The 21,496-nt window shown below is 45.8% G+C and overlaps 1 protein-coding gene across 1 annotated transcript; it reads left to right on the forward strand.

The window, feature by feature from the left end:
• Positions 1-14,561: 14,561 nt before the first annotated feature.
• On the forward strand, positions 14,562-15,528 carry LOC128298230 (chymotrypsin-1-like). The gene is made up of 3 exons (XM_053033977.1): positions 14,562-14,628; positions 14,693-15,267; positions 15,343-15,528. Exons 1-3 carry the CDS (start codon positions 14,562-14,564, stop codon positions 15,526-15,528), a joined length of 828 nt encoding a protein of 275 aa, XP_052889937.1.
• The last annotated feature ends 5,968 nt before the right edge of the window (positions 15,529-21,496 follow it).

The following is a 21,496-nucleotide window of genomic DNA, read 5'->3' on the forward strand; positions in this document are numbered from 1 at the left end:
ATGCAAAACGAAATGAAAATATTCAATTCGAACGAGTAGCGGGTAGGGGGTAGCGCAATAATAAAAGTAAGCAATAAATGCAACATGAAACAGAAATTAAAAAGTGATATTAAAACATCATTTTGCGGTGGAAAATTATGAACACTTCAACTGTAGCAATCGGGCGCGCATTCGCATTCGCGCGCTTGCTCTCCGAACCACACCCTGGGACGCAGTGCAGTGCAAGATTGAGCAAACAAATGTCTTATTAGTCATTAATTAATCTTACCGCGTACCGTTTGAAGGAGGTCGAGTTGCCCAAACCGACAGTGCCGACTTCCTTTTGGGAGTTTTGAAAGGGTTGCTGCTCAAAGGGGAGGCACAACCCTGCGTACAATAATAATCAGCACGTTTCTGCTTCCCTTTCCTCCACAAACAGGAAGATATCAAATTCTTACCGATCCAAGCAACCCAGAGCGGCTGTGGACGAAACCGTCAAGTATCGTCGCCTGCTTTTTGCGGAAAACAGTCAATAAATGGTGACAGCTTTGAAATATTGCACACCTTTTTCTTCGGTGTATCGGTTTACTTCGAAAGGGGTTGATTTTTCCGCGGTTTCCCGTTGCGGTTAAAAACGAGATGAGATGAATGAAAACGGTAAACGAACTCGGGGGTTGCATTGTCACTCAAATGGGTGTCATTATTAGCAAATGTACCGTACAAATCATTGCGCTTTAATTAGGGATTGAAATGAGAGAAGCAATACAAAGAGATGAGAAGATAATACAAACTCACTAAATTATGTTTAAACAACAGCACACTGAAGTAAATATATATAAAATATAGAGTATTACTTGTAAACCTCCTTCTAGCTACAATTTAAAGCAAAATGAACGATAATAGAATTGTACCATTCACTTCAACTGCCAATGCCAATAAACTAACCGCCAAAGTGGCTTTGCTTTCGGGCCGCAGAATTATGATCGTCTCGTAAACATATTCGCTTGTCACACACGTTTCCTGAGCTGTGTCTGTGATCAGCACCTTCACGCCCTGGTCAGGAATTTAGCAATCGGGCCACAATTATGCGCACCGAGGTGGAGCCCGTCCAGTTTATGTGTGAGCATAAACCAATCGAACACACAAAGGCATCGGTGGTCAGCGTGCTCCGACGGTCCAATCTCTCCAATGGACGTACCGTACTCGCATGTGAACACATAAATTAAATGGGTACGGTAATTTATAATGAAAATGTTTGAATTTCAATTCGTCTTTGTTAATCTTGGAAATTATTTATTTAATTTGTTACAACTGACTCCGATCCGGGTGCCACGGTCTCCTCCCCAACCAGTGTAGCAGTGTGATCGTTTCGATAAACGATATCACATTCGGCCCATTTCCTTCGTTCTGGTGCGCATTTCCCCTCGAATCCGGTTGAATGCGGGACGATTTGATGTAAATTATTTCAATTCCACGACTCCAAATCGGGTTGGGACGCGTGGATTATGCTTATGATGGTTGTTGGCCGGGGTTTGGCTTCTCCCGCTGTACCGCACGGCACACATGCACACGGGGAACCGCAATGAACAAATGCTGGTTTACGTCGTCTTCTGCCGTGGCGATGCGCCCGCGAAACGAATTAAATGTAAACACATATATACGCACGATGTGGGGCGGCCAACAGCCAACATTTGGTGGTAAGGTTGAAAAGGGGTTGACAAATTTATAGACTCCGAGGCCGATGTTCTTCCCTCGTGCGTTTGTTGTAATGACAATGAAACGGTGGGGGAACCAGTGGCATCGGGGGGAGGAACTCTCGCTGTACTTTGTGCTTTGTGGTACAAATCGCGAACGATTTGTCTGACGAATGTATTGCTTCTTATTGTGATAAACTCCCACGAGGAATACCGTTAACGGCAAACATTTAGATGAGATTTTGTACAAAAGTAGATGGGAAAAATAGGCTTAGCGGCGTGTATTAAAAACGGCGGAAAGAGCAGAGATTGATGAAAAGAGGAAGTTTTGTTGCAATAATTAGAATTTGTAACTAAATAGAACGATATTTTTTAATGTGTAAAATTAACTTCGATATTCCCTTCAATACTTTCCTACAATACTTCACTTTATCTCCAGTTAACATACATTAAACATATTTCAAATTTTTTAATGTTCCCACAATCTTTTTTTAGACGAATAAATAGAGCATCCAATGAAGTGTTCCTACTTCATGGCCTCAAAACGAAACCGATAAAGAACGAATAAAATCATCACCACGAGGAGTTATTTTCTCAGCGGGACATTCAAAAAACAATGGCTCGACTTGCCTTACTCTCAAGGTGAAAAGTGTTTTGGCAAAGTCTAGGCGAGTAATAAAAAACGTAACATAAAAAAGCCCCATCGCTAGGAAGCGCCTTGGCGAAAGTGGAAAGTTCTTTAAATTGAAGTGTAGACTTATAAATTATTCATGTCCACCGGTGGGTGTTCCCGGTCGTATCATTTCACTGCCCGTTTGGCACATCGTCACCAGCAGCAGCAACAATAACACGGAGTGGGGAAGTCGGAGGAAGCTAGGGGTGGCATTGTGGTCATATTCGGAAGCAGTTCTTTTTTGGTTGCAGTTTGGCCATAATGTCGCCTAGCCACACGGGGGGACACGGGGAGCAATATTCAATTTGCGGGAAATGCAAATTAGATTTGGGACACCTACCGGGCCTGCACCATTGCAAGGGCCAATTTTGCGGGCGACCTGTTACGGGACCTGTAATCACTGCATATTTTACGCACTACGGTACTGTTTTCGGTCCGCACAGAAGCAGAAAAATCCGTTCCTTCGGTTAAATCGTAACGGGATGTAAAGATGACGAATGGTTGCAATGCTTGCAATGCTTCGCAAACCGAAGATAAAGCATCGGGCTAAGAGTTAATATTTGTCCTGCTGGGCAGAACCGAGAAAACCATTATCCTTCGAAGGCTTACACATTTTGGGCCCAAAGCCTTCCGAAAACAGATCCATCGCTTGACCGGAAGAAGGGTGTATCGATAGTGCACGGGATGAGTTTTACATCTTCGAATCTCTATCGGTTCCTTTTCAAATATTGACCCACCCTGGTCAGAAAATCCCACAAAAGTCGAGCTGCAAAAGCCAAACCACCATACCACCATCATCAATCAAATGCAAATCAAACAGTGCTACGTAGGAGATGCAACTGCCAAAACGGGTCCGGATTCGGTATCTTAGGAGTTGTACAGAAAGGCGCTCCTTTTGCCCAGAATAGCCTGTGTGGGAAAAGTGATAACAAAAGAAAGTCCATGCCGGTTTCTGCGTGTGGATGGAAGCTAATTTGGCAAATTGCTTTCATTTTCCCAGTGATTGATGAAATGTTGTCATCGAATGAAGGGAAAGTACGGCGTGTGTGTGCTGAACTGATTTGAAAACTCTCCTACAACAGCAAACACTGCTGGGACAGGGCTGCCTATAAACCGACAGTTAACCGTCTGTGGACTGGTCAAGGTGTTCCAGGTGCGTCATAACGTACTCACACATGGTGAGAATGTAAAGATCTGGCCCGAAAGCGGCCTGGTGCAATTTTATGTGTAAACATAAAATAAAACTTCTTCGTTTATATTAATCAATAAGTGCGAGGCGTTGAAGACAAATGTAACACAAATGTCTTATCATGAATATGCACAAGCTCACCACACGGGCTACGTGTCTGCGTGCATAAGAAAAAGCCTCTTTTTACGGCCATCCCCTCACAGGGACGATAAAAAATGTAGAAAATTGATCGAAAATCAAAGCAGTTGGGTGGTTGATGTGTGGCAAATAAATAAAACACTTTGCTAAAACAGAACCATTCGCCCCCACACAAATTGATTCCATTTGAGGAAAAATCTGGACACAGGGTGGCGCAAAAAATGCACAACCCCCCTTCAGCTCGACAGTATTTGATTGACCTTCTTGTCCCTCACACACACACTCACGCACCCTTCGATCAACTGCAATAAAATATGATCCGAAGAAGTGTCATTTAACATCGGCAATGCTCGGGCTTAAGCAATGGGCCACAAAAGGCATGGGCTATTCATTTTATTGGCCAACACACAACCTATATCAACCCCGGGTAGGTGTGGAATATATTTTCTCTTCCTCGGTGCTGTTTTTTTATACGGTGAATTGGTTTTGTTTCTCACGTCACCGTCAATATACGAAAGTGATCACTAAACGACAGTGTTGGACAGGACAGGAGGGGTTTTTGGGAACTTTCGCGCGCAATTTAGCAGTCGAAAGAACGGAAGGGAAAAGAGCAATAGTGTGCCAACCAATGCCACTCACACTGATGGTGTCCAAATGGCCAAACCGTGTGTGCTCTGGGGCCAGCACCACATGCACTTAAGGATATCGAATTTCCCCGAACGCAAGTCACGACCAAAAGGTCCTCGAGTTGTTGGTCACCGCGCCCGGAGGGAAAAACGACCAGACCAGAGGAGGTTTTAGGAAGTTGACACTATATTTAAGCGCAAATGTGACTAACCTTTCGGGAATGGAGAACTTCTTGCAAAATCTGCCAGGAACGTGTTCAAATGAAAACAATGTCCGGGTGTCGTATCGCTTGGTCCGTGCGTATGTCTTTTTTTTTGGTGTACGATCCGCGTTGCCGTCCGCGTTGGTGTCGTATTTTGACACGTTTACTGCAAACAGTAGTTGGGCGATTAGAATTTCAAATAGGATCTCTATTTATAACACACTTTTATAGCTCGGCAACGAGTAGATGTTGGGTTGGTTCATTTATAAGACAATTTTAACAGAAACCTCTCAGATTTGAGGATCAAAATTATTTAAATAGAAAAAATACCGTAATTTCTGTAAGGATAACTCCCCATTTTAAAGTAGCACTGAAGGAAGCACTCTTAAGATATTCTTTTATCCTTGCTGATCTTCGTCGGAATATGGATTTTTCCCGTAACTCCAAACGGATTTAAGGGATTTTCCTGCATCTGACCCACCTAAAATGGGGACAGTACAGAAAATGAACATAAAAAAAAAGATACCAAACAGCAACAAACCACAATCTACCCTTTTTCTTGTGGCAAGCAAGCAGTCGGAAGCAAGAAATATCAAAAGAAATTAAGGCACAAATCAAATCAAATTGGGCATACAGTCGTGAAATGATATCGAGCCAGCGGGTGAACGTGGCTTTCAGGGGTGGGACTGCAGTAAGTTTAAAGGACATCCTTTTTGTTCGGGTTTGGGCGGGTGAGCGAAGGAACAGCTTACGGATGCGGTTGGTTGGTGTTTTTCCTTTTTCATCCTTTTGTGGTACAGCCGGAACGGATGCCAAAAGGTCCCGTCAGCAGCGGACATGCAACGTCTAAAAAGTCATTAGAACGGTGATTGTGTGGTTTGGTACGGTAATGGAAGAACACTTTGGTTTGGCATTTTGAAGTAAATTGAATTGCTGGTGTCAAAACGCAAAAAAAAACCATGAAGGACATTTTGTTCCTCCGGAACATGATTTCAAATAATGCATTTTTGTATTATCTTCAAAGTAGAACAGTAATTAAGATACGCGTAAATATCGATTAAAAGCCATCCCTTTCGGTGGGGTACATTCCCTCAAAAATTAACTGACGGGGAAAATGTGAAGGCCACTCGCTACGGGGTGAGGAAAAAAATGACGAAACTCTTAATTGAAACATAATTCACTGACTTCCCGCCACGATGGGTGACGAGCAAAGTGGAACTAATTACACATTCGATAAAGCGCCATCATCAAAAAACCGCGTTGCCGTTCCCGCATCTGAAAGTGCCCAGGACGGGGAGCATCTAAATCATAGCGCTGGCCGGTCCTGGCATTGCCTGGATGTAAGATGCTGATAAAAATAAAACTGCAAGTGTGAGTTTAGAAATGAAATAAAATTAAAAAATAATAACACACTTGGCCAGGGCAGACCGAAATTTCGTTCCATACACCACGCCACCATCTCACGCTTGGCGCTTTGTCTTGGCGCGCGTCAAGATTTATCGCGCAAAACCAAAATTGTGCGTACGATAGCAAACAAAAGCGTAAGCGCAAAAGGCTGGCAAAAAAAAACGAACTCCACCGTACCCCAGCGCGGTAATCATTAATTTCCACCGAAAATTAGCATATTAATCATAAATCCACTGGTGGTAGCACTGGTGATAGAACGGTGAGGAATCTAAGGCAAGACACCGAAGCAGACGATGGCAATTATCATTTAGCGTATGGCCACGACGACCCGCGCTCATTCTTGCTGAAGGTAAGAGTTTCCGCTCCTCCCCGACATTACCAAAAAGAAAAGATCTACAATAATTGATATTTTTTTACCGAGTGTCTTGTAGCGCCTCGTTGACACAACATCATCATTAATTTATTCATGATTTTTATTGTTTTTCTTTTGGTTTTTTTGTTGCTATTTCACGCTGTTGTCATTTTCGACTTCTTTACCCGAAGAAGCGAACACTTTCTCCGTCGGGTTTATAAAGATACATTCTCTTCGTTGCGAGTCGCCTAAAGGTAGGCAAAATGAAGGCAGTCTTTGCTTTTTTACATAAACACGCCGATATGGCTGTAGATTATAAATATTAGCGGTCTCATAATTCACCCACCAGTGTGTTGGGAGTCAGTTGACAATTAATTAACTTGCTTGGCGTTGTTCCGTAGGGTGCGACCCGAAAAAAAAACGAAGAAACGAACCAGTAAAGGTCGGCACAAGTGAAGAGATCGATTCTGGGCGCACATATTTATTGCTTTGAACATAATCTTTTCCGATATTCGGAGAGCAAACATGCCCGTTGGCATAGAAAAACCAATCCTGGGCGTCCCCGTTGGCCGTTGGCTGATTCATTGCTTTCTAATATGCGCGAACGGCAACAGTGTCTTTAGGCCGTGAACCATTATGTGATCCACACCTACCGATGTAGCGCTGCCCTGCGATACGGGAAGGAAGCAGGAAACGATGTATAATAAAACGTTTACGCTCCTACTAAGCCATCGGCGTACGCAAATAATAAATAAATCTAATTGATGTAGCATTATTTGTTCCAAAGCGTGATTCGACAGGGAAATGGGAATCTTTTGCATTCCCATCCACCAAACCACCCGGCACTCGGCGGAAGAAACAAAGCCGTTGGCGGGGGGGTCGTGTTTCTTAATCTTCACTGGCTGGGTTGGCAGAAGGCACAGGCGTGGTATGAATTATGGCTGTCATAATACCTTCCCCACACGGGCTGTGGCTCACCTTGAAGCGGAGTGTTGCGTGATCGAGGGCGAATACTTCACCGGCGAAATGGAACGAGATGGCAAACAATCGGTGTCTCGGTGCGCGAATCTCTTCTCGTTCATCGTTTTCTTCGTTTGCCTCCCTACGCAAGCTAATGAAGTATGAAATTATTCAATTGAAAATTAGTCTTCGGCCGAGTGTTTCCACGATAACTTTATGGCTTTCCACCCGCAAAAATCCCACCCGGCACGGAACAGCGGGTTGAAGTCTCCACCCACACACGCTGGGTGGATCCATGGTCTTATATCAAAGCGTTATTTATGTGAGAGACTGCAGCCGGGCGATAAAACATTCTCGTCCGTGGTTTTGGTGAAGAAAACTTCCTGCCCCAGCATCCCACCCGGTATTGAAAGAGCCTGGGAATTTTATAATTTCCGTTCATTTTTCCGTGGTGGGAGATTCGCAGGATGGCGCATACGGAGTTTCGAGAAATAATTAAACGAACATGTGAAGGCGTACGTGCTATAACCGTATCGAGTGTCAAAGAGAGTAAAGCGATATTTTTTTTGTTTAGTTTCATGTACCTTTTTTCCCCATTGTTAAAATGTCATTAAACCACAACGCGTCTGTGAGACGGTGGAAAGCAATCGCTGGCCACGGAACACGAAAAATTACATTTTTACCATGGCAAAGAACGTTGAACAAAACCCCTCGATCCTTCGATCAAAGGCTGTCAACGTGTGATGTGTTACGGTTTTACATCCGCCAGTGGAAAACCCCCCCCCACCGGGTTGGTATTAATTATCACCATCGGGTGTCGGTATCCATGGCAACCGTGAGGACAACGCGGCGTCGTTCTGCTGGCGGTCTGCCGGCAACAATTAGTGGGAAATGATGGCCGGAGGTCCTGTCGGGAAGGCCGGGTGGATTGAATATTCATTAATTTTATTTCCTTTTCCCTTGGTGATGACGATGGATGACGGTGGTCGAACTTGTAACATTTATCTGTCATCGGTTAGCGCCAGAAGTTGGGCTCTTGTACTTTTGCTGCGATTGGAGTGGTTGTTTGCCGCACTAATTAATGGCACTTTGTTATGGCATAATAATCAGAGCGGTGAGCGAAAGTGATCTCACGGGATAAAGGGATTTATTGAGTGTCCTTGGCAAAAGGCGGATCAAACTTTCCGAGGGTTTAGCGCTTCGCACTTTAATGCGGAGATAATTTTCCATTTTTTTCAGCGGAGTAGGGTGGAATTCATTAGAAGAAACAAGATTTTCGGTAGAGGAACTTTTAAATGCGATCTGTTACATTTCGAAACCCAAGAAAAGGGTTCTGTTGACTTGTAATTCAATGAGTCCGTTTGTTTCCTAAACATTATCAACCGTAATGAAAACACAAGCAAATTCATTAACGATTCGAATTGGCAGAGATTGGTGCCGGGATAAAACTTCTGCTGGGCATTTATTTCAATCTTCGAAGGATAAGTTATGAACTCCCTATCGTGCAGAAGTGTCTTGCTCAGTAGGCTCGGGAAATGATTTATGTGGTACAACCGAATCCGACACATTACGCCATCCACTGACCATTCTTCTGTATATGGCCATAAAAGTTTGTCCGCTTCTTGTCCATTAAAATGGAAAAACTTTCAAAACACCAAACGGTGATTAGCTAACGGTTTTCTTCCATATCACCAACACAAACGACCCTGTGTCGTGTCGTCCATGTGTCGATACGATACCAGTTAAAGGGCACACAATTTATTACACCTTCGAATGTTTTTCTACAAACCCTTGTCTGGGTCCCGTGGCTCGAAATCGACAAAATCACTAATAATTACCCCCACAAACCATCAGCCAGCATATTCCTTGCGTTGCCATCATCCTTGGAATTCCATTGCAAACGACGTTTGTGGTGGGAATCGGGTGGAAAATATTCACACAAATTAATAACCCTAAAACCCACCCCAACGCGCCGCGTACCCCAGAACCTTCGGACCACTTCGCCGGAAAGACAATCGGAACGCGGAACAAAAGCTTGTCAGGGTATCGTCCAGCCCTGGCAGAGGTCGTCTCCGTTCTCCAGCACCGACCAGAAGGCGGAAGGATGTTCCGTTTTCTCGTGCTCGGTGAAAAGTTTTCGAATGCTTCTTCGCCCTTTTTCCAGTTGCGGCCACAGAAACACAACGCATTACAATGATTGTCCGGCCGTGCATTTGCCGACTAGCGTACGACGGTTGGGCCGAAAAGGCACCGACCGTCTTGGGTCGTGTGTGGCAGAAGAAGAAGGGAGTTTCCTTTGTTGGACAGGAACTAAGGGCGAGCGGGAAATCAGACCAGGACATTACGGGATGTTTTTAAAAAGAGAAAGAGACAGGCTGATATCGGAACCCGAGGTGTAAGACGTATCGAGGTTTTATAAGGAACGTCGGTACCCGTGCACATTATGTGTCGTCCTGGTTTGGGAAGACAAACCCCCTCGGTCTAAAATCCGGCCAACCTATGATAATGTTTAACATCGCACACGAACCAAACACTGGGACACTGGGAGAAAGGATGGCGTGTGTTCTGTTCCCGCAACCCTCCGGGCAGTGGATTGGGAAGAAAATATTTTCGTACGGAGTAAAGTTTAAAATTACTGGTCATTTATTATAACGCTCCATTCAATGGACGCTCATCGGTGGAATACTTTGGACCAGTTTTTGTGTCGTTGACTTATTGACATTCGGAAAAGTTATACGTTTACGTTAAGGTTTTACCCTCAACTGGAGGGAAAAAAGTAAGAAAAAAGGATTGCATATGCAGCCGTTCCAGAGATCCTGATTTGTGGAATTAAATTGATAGGAAAATTTCATGTTCCATGTCATGTTGCAACACGACCGGACCGGACTGTGGAGGTAGGCAAAAATGCGCCAAAATGTTCCTACCATATGGTGGTTGTTCCTGCGCTATCTGCTTTGAATGAATCATTCATAATGAAGCATTCTTTTCAATGTGTCAAAAACGTAAACGAAGCACACGGTTTGATGTTGCAGGCTGGTAAAACCCATTTCGGGGCAAAATTTGGGCACTTCTCCAGTTGTTGATTTAGCATCGTTCCGATACGGTTTTTGGGAAGCTTACAGATGCATCCACGATAGGTCTTGCTTCTTCCAAGGTAGGTCAATGAGCACAGAAAGGCCACAGCCATCGGAAAGGAGTCTTTTTTTTTTTGCAGCGAATTTGAAACCCAATCTCCGGGATTTCCCGGTCCTAGGACGGCGACATTGACACCAGCGCCTCCGCCATTGCTGTCAATCATAGAATTGATATTTTTTAATTAGATTTCACTTTCCTCCTGGCCATGGCCGTACGAGATAACCGTGTCGAACCGTGTGCGGTGTGGCCTATTGTGACGTTTAACTTTTTTTTTTCTCCCCGATTTCGTTATTTCCTTTTTAAAAGCAATAATAGACCGCCGTCTGAATGTCGGTGGTACTGCAGCAGCACCCGGAGAAAAAGGAACACGTTGCAGCCCGGAACTGCTGCCGGTCGGCCTAAAATACGGAAATAGGACCCGATAGTGATCACTAGAAATGCCGAACTGTCACATTGGGTGAATGAGTGTGTGAGTTTTTTTTGCTGATCTCTTTTTTGCTTTCGTCCTGCTTTTGGTTGGCGTCAAGGATCGAGGTTGCCGTTTGTTTGTTTGTTCCATCGTTTGGGTCGTTTCGCTTCGAGGACTTCTGGGTGTGTTCGGTTTTTCTTTTCCTTCCTAAAAGAGGCCCCGTTTCATGCAACTGGTGGTCAGATGCTTCTCAAATCCCCGACACAGCCAACCATTGTTGATCTTTGTGAAGCGCGTGCCATGAGCAGCTTCCAGGTTATGTTGCTTTTTTATGACTAGTTCCACAGAACAACATCAATCCGATACTTATCATGATACTATTTGTTGAGGACGAATGCTCGTTACAAGCCTACAGAGGAGTTTCCAACAAATCCAACCAGAGTTCAACAATAGTGTAACGCTTTTTAGAAGAACAAAAGTCAAACGAGAGCGTGATTAAAATACACGATAAACAATCAGTTCAAATCAGTGAAGTATGATGTAAACTGTGCGCCAATAATACAATAAATTACATTTAATTAATGCACCGTAAAGATCAACGCACCAATAACAAACACAACGACCGTCTCCATTGATCTGTTTAATTATAACTTAATAGGATTTGAGCTTCCCCCCGAAGTCTGGCAAGCGTGAAATGATCATCCAATTTAGCAAACAATTACTTCCCACCGCATAAACACCAAAACCGCCAACAAAACAATCCTTTCCGTGCCGTGCCGTGTAAAGAGCCCTGGGAAAACCGCACAATTACGTCAATTACGTTCAATACGTGTCATCGGGGTGTATTGATATTCGAATTAGAAAAGCTGATAAGCCAAGCGCACGGGAAATGGATCACTACTGGCGTGGCACGCAATCGGGTTTTATCCCCAACGTTGCACTATTTTCCCGCCGTTCCATAAAAGGTTTCCCTTCTCGGTGGTGCTTTCGATTCCAATTAGTCGTTATGATTTGTTGTCCCACTTCCATGCGGAATGCCCATCAACTTGCTGCTCAATTGTTCGGTTCTACGTGTCACCGGATGGTCACAAATTGCAACACGTTTATTTGCTGTGGCGAGAACTGGGGAGGAATTCGAATGGTCACTATAATTTTCCAATAATCATCAAATTCACGCAACGATGACCACTTCCTGGTCCGGTACTGAGCTTGTTTGGGGAGGGGAGCTCTTTTTCGGGGGAGGACTTCAAGGATGCGGTATCAACGTCAGTCATCGATCATGGGAGTGTCCATATCAAGCAATCAAAGAGTGAGGACTATTTCCCCATTGAAATTGACTACTTCCGGTAAAAGACCCCAACGGTGCATTGTGCGTTTGCAATCGTTAAATGGTTGCATTTCAGCTATCCTGTTTCACCGATGTTGTACAAGCTTGCAGGACTTGGAAAAGACCGAGTAATAATGCGCAGAGTGACGTCCATTCGCTGCAGGATCTCTACTCGTCTAAACACCATCAAAGGACGATGGCCACACAGTGGGACACCTTTGAGAAATCAGAACCCGATTGATGCTCGGAGAGCTGATTTCTTTTGTTCTTTCTCGGCTAAAGGATGCATTCAAACGCTCTACATCTAGAGTTCCGTCCGGGCGTCTGCCACATGAATGGATGGCCTTCGGCGTGTGTTTGTGTGCGTATCAATGCCGGCCGGTGGTAGGTGGTAGCCCCGGAAGTAGCCCTTGCTACTTCCACCCGGTCAAGGGTGGTTCGCCACAGGATTGACCAATAATAGCGGCAACCCCTCGAGCTGCTCGTTATTGAAGTCATAATTTAAAGCAGAAATACTTGAGCACACCCTGCCACGTCAAGAGCGGCCCCGTAGGCGACGAAGTGTATAGGTTTCAAATATCCGATTTCCCCCTTTTTCAGAAGCGTATCCTTCTTTTTCCCAATGCCGATTCTCCGTTGTGGGCGTCCAGCAGGACTCAGTCCATGCGATTGTACACCGAACGGGGAAAACAAACACGATTTATGATCGTTATCGATGGTACAGGAGGGGGAACCGGCTGGTAAAATGGGATGGAAACATATTTTGAAGTACTGGTCATAATGAAAATGACATCCAAAAATGGTCCAAAGCCGGTGCGGTGAACACATGAATATTAATTATGGCAGCAAGAGCAGTGCAATGAATTAGCAGAAAGTATTTGGAAATTAGCACAACGGGTGGTGAAAGATGAATAAAGCCATTTAAATAACGAAAGAGCACTCGAACAAAAATGCTAATTGTTGCGTTGGAAAAAACGTAAAAATACGAATAATACCTTTTTAATAAATTAAAACCTTAGAACACGAAACAATAAGCACGAACACTGAATAACACGAACACAGAAATTAAATAAAATGACCAAAAGCAAGAACTAATTAGCAACATGATAGGGAAGGAATTACACGAATGTACGAACTAACAAGATACCTGTGTACTAACCGGTCCGTGTACCAGGCGAACTAGCTGCTAATTAAATTATGACCACATTTCTACAAAACAATGCACAATTGCAGCAAGATAGATCGGAACTGGAACAACAAATCGACACCTATTAGACGAGGGTACAGTACAGGGCACCACTGTTTATGGTCTGTTTGTTTAACGTCACAGGTTTCTTCACCACGCAACTACATTCTAAACCACGCGCAAATTACAATTTGCCATCCGCGGAACACCGTTTGCGCGTTGCACTTTCCGATGCGCTTTCGACGAGTAATTAATGGTAGCATTGAAATAAATAACTTCCAGCACACCCTGGCACATTCCGTATTGTGGCGATAACGTCGCATGAATGCAATTTGTTGGAATTGGAAAACAGAAAACCGAAAGAAACACGTCACTATGGGCACTATAGCATGGTGATTCCGTGGGGAAGGAAGGCCTCATTTGCATATCGTTCAGGGGGTGGGGGACAAGTACCGGGCGGACCGAGTACCAATAAGGTACAATTCAACCGCGCGTCCCGCTGACGCCCCGACGTGCTTGTGGCGATGGTGTTGATGATGACGCACTGATGAATTGGCCCCATGTGCCGAACCGCCGTAATCAAGCGTACGTGTGTTACCCGTGACCTTCCGGGCGTTCCGGGCGTCTCGCGGAATTCTAGGCCAACCGATCGTGAAACACGCGCCACAAATCGATCACGTGCCAATGGGAGCAAACGCACCGCTCGACCCGCAGCTTTTCATCTTCCGGAAGTAAACAAAAACCGTGCCGGAACAGTGCCGGAAACAGACAAAACGTAAAGATGAGCTACACCTGCTCATCCCAAAACCGGTCGACAGTTGGAGAAAATTAAACGCAACTAAATGCACAATTAAATGTGCAACACGAGACTGTGCCGCTAATCGTGCCATTTCGGGCCATAAATTCAAGGAGACCAGGGAGACCGGAAAAAAAGGGATCCCACGACCGACGGGTTGGTTTGATATCGCGCGCTCGCTGCCGCTGCGTCGTACCGTATTTCGGAATGTTTTTGATAATGGAACCCCACTCCGCGTTTCGCGTTCATCGTTGGGGGGGGGGGGGGACCTTGTGAAGTATCGTAAAGCAATATAAATATAATAAAAAGCGTAACACCCCAGCGGTTGTCATTGCGGTGGTGTCGATCGAATCGGAAGGTGAGTGCGCACGGTGTTCACGCACCACGTTCTTTGCGGGACTCCTTTGGCCGTGGGTGAATGATTTCTTTTTCTGGTGTGGGTCTTTTTCCTTACAGTGCACGGGAAACACGGGAAAAAAGGCGGAAGATGGCTTCGTTGGGTTGTATCAGTGCGTGGCTGGTTTTGCTTACCGTCGGATGTTCCGTAACGCAGGGTAATGGAGGTGATGCGGCATGGCCAGCGCGCAGTGTGATTTGAACCGTTTCCCATTCTTACAGCGGATGACTCGAAGATCGTCGGGGGTACCACGGCGACCGAGCGTATCCCGTACCAGATTTCGCTGCAGGTGCTGGTCAGTTCGCTGTTTGGGTTTGGACCGAAGCGTTGGATGCATAACTGCGGTGGTTCGATCGTCAACGAGTACTACGTGGTAACGGCGGCCCACTGTTTGGATGGCATGAACGTGAGCCGGATGTCGATCGTGGCCGGTACGAACGATCTGCGGAACGACAGCTCGAAGGGCACGCGGTACTTCGTCGAGTCGTACCTCATCCACCCGGACTACATCGAGCTGAACCGGAGCGACATTGGTGTGATGCGCGTGAAGGAACCGTTCGCCTTCAACGAGAATGTGCAACCGATCAGCTACTCGTCCGATTTTGTCGACGGTGGCGTGACGTGTCTGCTGACCGGCTGGGGCTACACGATGCCGATCCGTATCGGATCGACGCCCAAGGACCTGCAGGAGGCGGAACTGACGACGATCACGAACGATCAGTGCCGGGAGCGTGGCATGCCCGTTAACCCGACCGAGATCTGCACCTTCACGCGGGTTGGACAGGGTGCCTGTGGGGTGAGTAGTGGGTGGGGGTGGTTAATGCACGGAACGGGAGCGGTTTGATGATGCGCACGCATTGCATACTTTCAGGGTGATTCCGGTGGTCCGCTGGTGTGCAACAATCAGCTGTCGGGGGTTGTATCGTACGGTACGCGGTACTGTGGCATCGGAGTCCCGGATGTGTACACACGCGTCTCGGAGTTCGATTCTTGGATCCAGGAAAACACACAAACCGGCGGCGGAGGTGGCAACAATGAACAACCACAGCCGGCATGAAGTGGCGACGATCGATGATCGCACACCAATCCGATATCCCGTCCCAAACCGCATCCGACGCGGTGCGGTGAAGATCTCCAACTTAGAAACTCACAGACTTCTACAAAAAAAAATACGAGCGAGAACCCCTGTATCGGGGTAATGTAATAAACGTAATATAATATTTCAATTTTTCAAACCCAAACCGCCCCAGGACACACCCGTTCCGAAACGGCGTCATCGTCTGCCATTATGACGCCACTTCGAGCGGCATAATTAGCTCGTCGTACAGAAAGTTAACACAATTTGCAGCCCGATCGATTCGATTTCCCTCTGAAGTGTCTGATTCTGACCGCGCGATGGAGTGTGGCGTGCCGCGACCGCGCGAACAATAGTGAGCGCACCGAAACGGGGCACCAGGGGCCGATTGTGCTGAAGGGTCGGTGTCGTGGTGATTGTTGACGGTATGTTTCAATTCGGAGCGGGAAATCCTGTGTTGTCCTAGCAACACCTTCAACCCAAGCGCTTTGTGTGTTGCGCTTGTTTGACGTACGCCCGTGGGGTTTTAATTTGTTCCCAACTCATACGCAGGCGAACGAAACGCGACCCGGAGGACCTGGCCGGGTTTGGCGAATTGAAACAAATGTGTAACGTGACGGCGAAGCGCCGTGGCCGTGGAATCCAATCACCCCGGGGCGAAACTAAATGAGAGAACTAACTTTTGCACTTATTAACGTCAGACATTTCGGAATTGGGAAGTGGTGAACTTCCAACCCCCGAAATGTGGCTGCATCCTTACCCTAAGGTTTACCCTTCCGAGGACCCTTTCGATGTGGAAAAAAAGGATGAAGATGCTGAGGTCCTTGGCAGATGGGGGCCTTTCCCGTCCCGCTCGTACACTTCTTCCACTACAGACTGCTGACCTCTTCGGAGTGGTTTGATGCCACAACGGGTAATGATCGGCGTGTTGTGCGATGGCCTCAGACTCGGGTGATGATTCGTGTGCCCAAGATCAAGATGCTGTACCGGGGACAGCCGGTTTAGGGATAACGCACACACACACAAGGGCGAGGAAAAAAATCTCATCTCTAGCGCCTCCGGGACACAAAGCGGATCATGATGAGGAAAATGATGGACCGGAAAAAAGGGGGAAAATCGGTCGAATGAGTTTGGGATGCAAAATGAGATGAAAAGTCCGGGTCCGGGCGAGAGTACGGGCGGGAGAAAATGTTACAGATGTCAAAGTGCTGTCAGTTCGTGACCGTATGCGCTCGGGGCCGTAGTCGAGCTGGGGGCAACCCGAGCACGGAGAATGTCTCATTTTCTATGTATGCAACAAAAAAAAAACGCAGGGAAACCAATCTCTAAATCCTTTCTTCTCAGAGCGTGTGCGTGCGTGAGGTTGGAGGAAGTTGTTGTTCATCTCCGGAAGAACATTGCGCCACGCGCTCGAGGTTTTTGATTGAATGGAGAAGTAGCGCTTCATCGCACGCCATATTGAAGGGGCAGATAAAAAGGTTGACAGCAGCACAAAGCGCAACATCCCGGGCCCCGGGACCGGGATTGTGTGGTTAAATTGGTGAATGGAGAGAAGAAGAAGAAAAAAACAAGCTGGCAGGTTATTCTCTACGTGACATGGAAAATAGATTTTTTGGCGTTGGGTGGAAAAATTGGGCACACTTGTGCACATTTTTGAATGGAGTTGCAAATTTATCTGTTGCACAAGCATGAAGTGGCAATGAAATGGATTGTTACGGAATCGGTCGGAAAAGAGGACGAGCGTGCAAATTACTTGCTTCTTTATCAGCGGATACTAGATGTCTTTAAATGACACAGTTCTGAAGCTGAACTCTCCGACCAGCTGCGTATGAGTAAAGTTGTAAAACCAGGTTTTTTATGTTATGGAGAAAATTCGTTGGAAGTTTGCATACCTTTAATTCTCTTTCTTTTGACCCACTCCCATATCAAATCCTTCGTCCTTACGGTCATTCTTTGCTGCGGTGCGTTGAAAACTTTCTCACAAACGTTTGGCTATTTAATTTAAAATATTATGATCGATCGCTTTCGGCAGCATATAGAGCCAGAGCATGGTTCCATACCCGTTTCCATGTGTTGTGTGAAATTGAAACACAGGAAGCGGATATGACACACAGAATTAATAACAAAAAAAGTCCCAGTCCCGCTTCGTAAGCCTTTTCGTTCCGTTGGCTAATGGATGGATGGACAGCATTAACCCCTTCTCGACGCAAAACTGACCGGTGCTGACACTGATGACCTTTGGGACCGAAAAAGCGGTACATGTGGAAAAAAAAAATCCCAACGCCACGGTCAACCCCTGAACTTCCGTTTCGAGTCGTGCTAGACTACCATCGAGAACGGGAAATGGGTAATGATTTGAACAGCCTTTCAGTCCACAGTGGAATGGATTAATCCTTCCCAAAAAACGGTGGTCCTCGTGTGACCACCAATGCATTTTTCCTTCCTGCACAGAGAGAGAGAGAGAGTGTTTCCTTATTCTTCTTCAAGAAAGAAAAATTACCAACCTCACCTCAAGAGTCCCCAAAACACGACGGTTCGGACGGAAAACTCGTTTCGCACAGACAGGCCCGTTCCGTCGAAAGGAACCATTCCCGTTCCCGTTTGGGAAAGCTTGTTTTGGGTGCAAAAAAGATGAAATTTTTGAAAAATGTTGTGCCCAATCGATGGTCGAAGGTTTTTCCCGTCTAACCTGTTTCCAGAGGGGTTTACGGGTCCTCCGGGGTGTGTCGGTGGGAAAACGGTTACCGTTTCTCACGGACCTCCGGACGTTTGCAGTAACAACGGTTACTGCGATTAACTATTTGCCTAGTTGAAGTATGAAACTTTTATGATTTCAAATCAGGTTTTTGCCCAAAAGGTTTCTTAAAGGTTTGAGTGGTTGGTTCTACAAAAAGTACCCAAAAAAAAAAGTGAGACATCCACGTCAACAGTGCGCGTCAGAATGGTCGTGAGAAAATGTCCTTAAACGTTTTGTTAATTTGGAATGGTTTTTGTTAATGGAAATATTCCCTTCGCAATTGAAACTATCTAATAAAACTCTGATTGTAAACTGTACATTCCACAAAATCAATCTCTCCGCGTGTATCGACTCCGACGATCATCACGAACAAACAATGTAAGCGCACCTTACAACGTCGTTTCCCAGCTCAACAGGTGTCGCCACGATCCGACAATTGCATTCGCGACCATTCGCGAACCACTTAACATTTATGCTGGGTATGCGCAGACCCGCATCCATCCATCCATCCATCCAGCCAACCTGCCGATAGCCATCTTTCCGCGATGTTGTCTTTGCTCGGTGTGCATGAGACGACCCTACTACCCCGAAGACGACGAGCCGCAAGTCGCAAGACATGCTAAAACAAAGCAAAAAAAACAGCATAATATAATACATGCATCGGTCACATCATAAAACAACAGCCTACAACGGCCAAATGAAAGAAGTTGCCTCCCGTGATAGCTGTGTTCCCAGCGTATGGCCATTATGCCTGCCTGCTGTGTGACAAGCGAGCCCAATCTCACCGCAGATAACAATCTTGCCCCTTATCGCTGTATGTGTGTGTATGACGGTCGCGAATGCATTTCCGCGTATGCAACTGCAGACACGTTGAAGTGCACTTTCGGTGCCGCTGCCTGCAAAGCCAGGTCGCGGCGTGGAAACGACGAGCATCGGCATCGCCTTTCTAGCGTCGCCCAGCACTTTCATTGCATGAGGGGTCGAGAAATGGCACACAAGAACGGTGCAATTTCATGCCAAATTTATATGCATTAAGGCGACTAAACAAACTGTTTCTTTATACGGCGGTGGTTCAGGTCAGCTATATCGTTTTTATTTAGCAGTAATTTTATTTAAAGTTCTTCTGTTGCTAAAATAGAAAATATTTCACTGGAACATGTACTGATTTTGGTTACATTACACTTCTTAAAACGCTCATGTGTCATCATTTATTACAAAATTATGGAGATTTCCATTTTATATTACAAAAATATAAGTATTTAAAGCAAAAGAAACTCTAATGTTATTTAAATAAATTTAAAACATTTTCTGTGATGTAGATATTTTTATTAAACACACGCATGACGATGACTTAGTTTTGAAGCATTGCAATTGCATTGACATTCTCTTATCATGTGCTTCATTTTCTATATTAAATGATTGTTGTCTTAACTCCTTGAAACCTCACCGTAATTGAAGATAGAGTTCCCGTCTTTTTTTCCCCGTTAACGAGTGTTATCTGACCCATCCAGAACCATTCATTCTCCGTCCAATTTCGACAATGTTTCCTTACTTTCTAATCCCATTTCCCAAATGCGCATAGTTTGCAAACACAAACAGCCTAACAGCTTAAACAAAAGCAAGATTTATGTTCCACTTCGATCGAGTGGCACTTGTGTGTGTGGCAAGGGTTCGAGTTCGCTTTAAGGAAGTACAAAATTGTACCATGATTAATTACCCATCCGATAACCTTCTGCTGATGTAGATACTTTAACAGTTCGTTCCCTGTCGGGCAATCGGCGGACGAACGGACGAAAACCATCGATACACTACGATATGTAACAGCCAGCGAGTACATTCGAACGCGAACGACGAATACTAGTTGCTGTTTTGTCGCCATCGCTCACACGAAACTGGCTCGCAGCATGCGGTAACGCGGGCCAGTTCGCGGTTCCAGATTGGTTCCAACTGCACACGCGAAAATACTTCCTGCCGGGCCGTGCGCCACGTGGTCACGTCACGACCGATGCAAAATGCCCGATCACGAACGCTTAACGCGCGCGATCCAAATCGATCTCGACTCGCTGATCGACTCGCATTCGTGGGTTTGTTACGCGATAAGTCGTCCCCCAGGGGAGGCCAACGCAAAAGTGCTCCAACCGGGCGGCCAATGGGCGTGCGTTCGTCTTATCGAGATGATATCATGTGCTTACATAAGACACGACATTCCAGCAGGAGGTCATCATCGGATTCGCCGGAATTGCGGTTCCGTTTTCGGTGCTGCAAGAAGCGCCCAGGTATCTGCAGGCCATGGGAGTGGATGACTCGCGGGCTATGCATATCGGTATCGCGATGTAAAGCAGACAGACAGCAGAAAAAGGTCGTAAATTAAAAATAATTATCCTGCTTATCTTTCACCGCAACTCGCTATCACAACGAACGGATACGAACAGGACTGTTTCATTGGGTGGGGGGAGTTGAGTTTGAGTTTGGGAGCTTTCGAGAAGAATTCTTTTAATTCCTTTAGATTTTAGGCCCAATTGAGGAGGCAGAGGTTCTCCTTCCCAAAGTGGCCAAAAGCCATCATAAAGCAAATCATGCGCGCAAACCATCAGGGTCGTCGCTCATTGCTTCGAGTAAAAGTCGCGGGACAGCAAAGCAGAGACCGAAAAGGGCTCAAGTGAAGTTAATGTTTTTTGGATAATTTATGGCCCAGCTTCACCGGCAGTGCAGCGCCCCGTTGTTGTTGACCCGTTGTATGATGCTGAGATTGTGGTTCTAATGAGTGCTACATCGGAATTAGAAGTAAGCGGAGATACCGAAGTGGTGTTTTTTTGTTGTTTTACGGTGGCGTAGCCCTAGACTGCAGCGATAAAATTTAATGTCTTCACTCTTATGCGCAATGTTCTGGATCGCACCTAAAACGGTGGCACGGTGTCGTTAAGATGTGACACAAGACACAAGAGAACTCCGTTTGGAGATGGTCGCTCATAAAGCCATAACAGTTTGAAAGTAATTGGGCTCAGCTATAATTTCTAGAGGGACTAACTTCATTATGCTATTTGATAACGGCCAACTCGAAGAAGCAGGATTTGATTTAGAATTACTTGACCCCAACAAGAACTAAACACAGAATTGTCAATACTCTTCTTTCTGCAGTTGTTTTCTGACACAGATTCCCAAATCACCGGTAACTCGTTTTGCTGCCACGCTGGATCTGCTACCGGATTGACC

Source organism: Anopheles moucheti, chromosome 2 (genome assembly GCF_943734755.1).
Source record: "Anopheles moucheti chromosome 2, idAnoMoucSN_F20_07, whole genome shotgun sequence".
NCBI lineage: Eukaryota > Metazoa > Arthropoda > Insecta > Diptera > Culicidae > Anopheles > Anopheles moucheti.

What these genes read in the sequence shown, in the direction of transcription:
- LOC128298230 (XM_053033977.1), top strand. Translation starts at nt 14,562, where the DNA reads ATGGCTTCGTTGGGTTGTATCAGTGCGTGGCTGGTTTTGCTTACCGTC. An exon ending in CGGATGTTCCGTAACGCAGG is followed by an intron (nt 14,629 to 14,692) that starts GTAATGGAGGTG and finishes CCATTCTTACAG; the next exon opens with CGGATGACTCGAAGATCGTC. An exon ending in TTGGACAGGGTGCCTGTGGG is followed by an intron (nt 15,268 to 15,342) that starts GTGAGTAGTGGG and finishes GCATACTTTCAG; the next exon opens with GGTGATTCCGGTGGTCCGCT.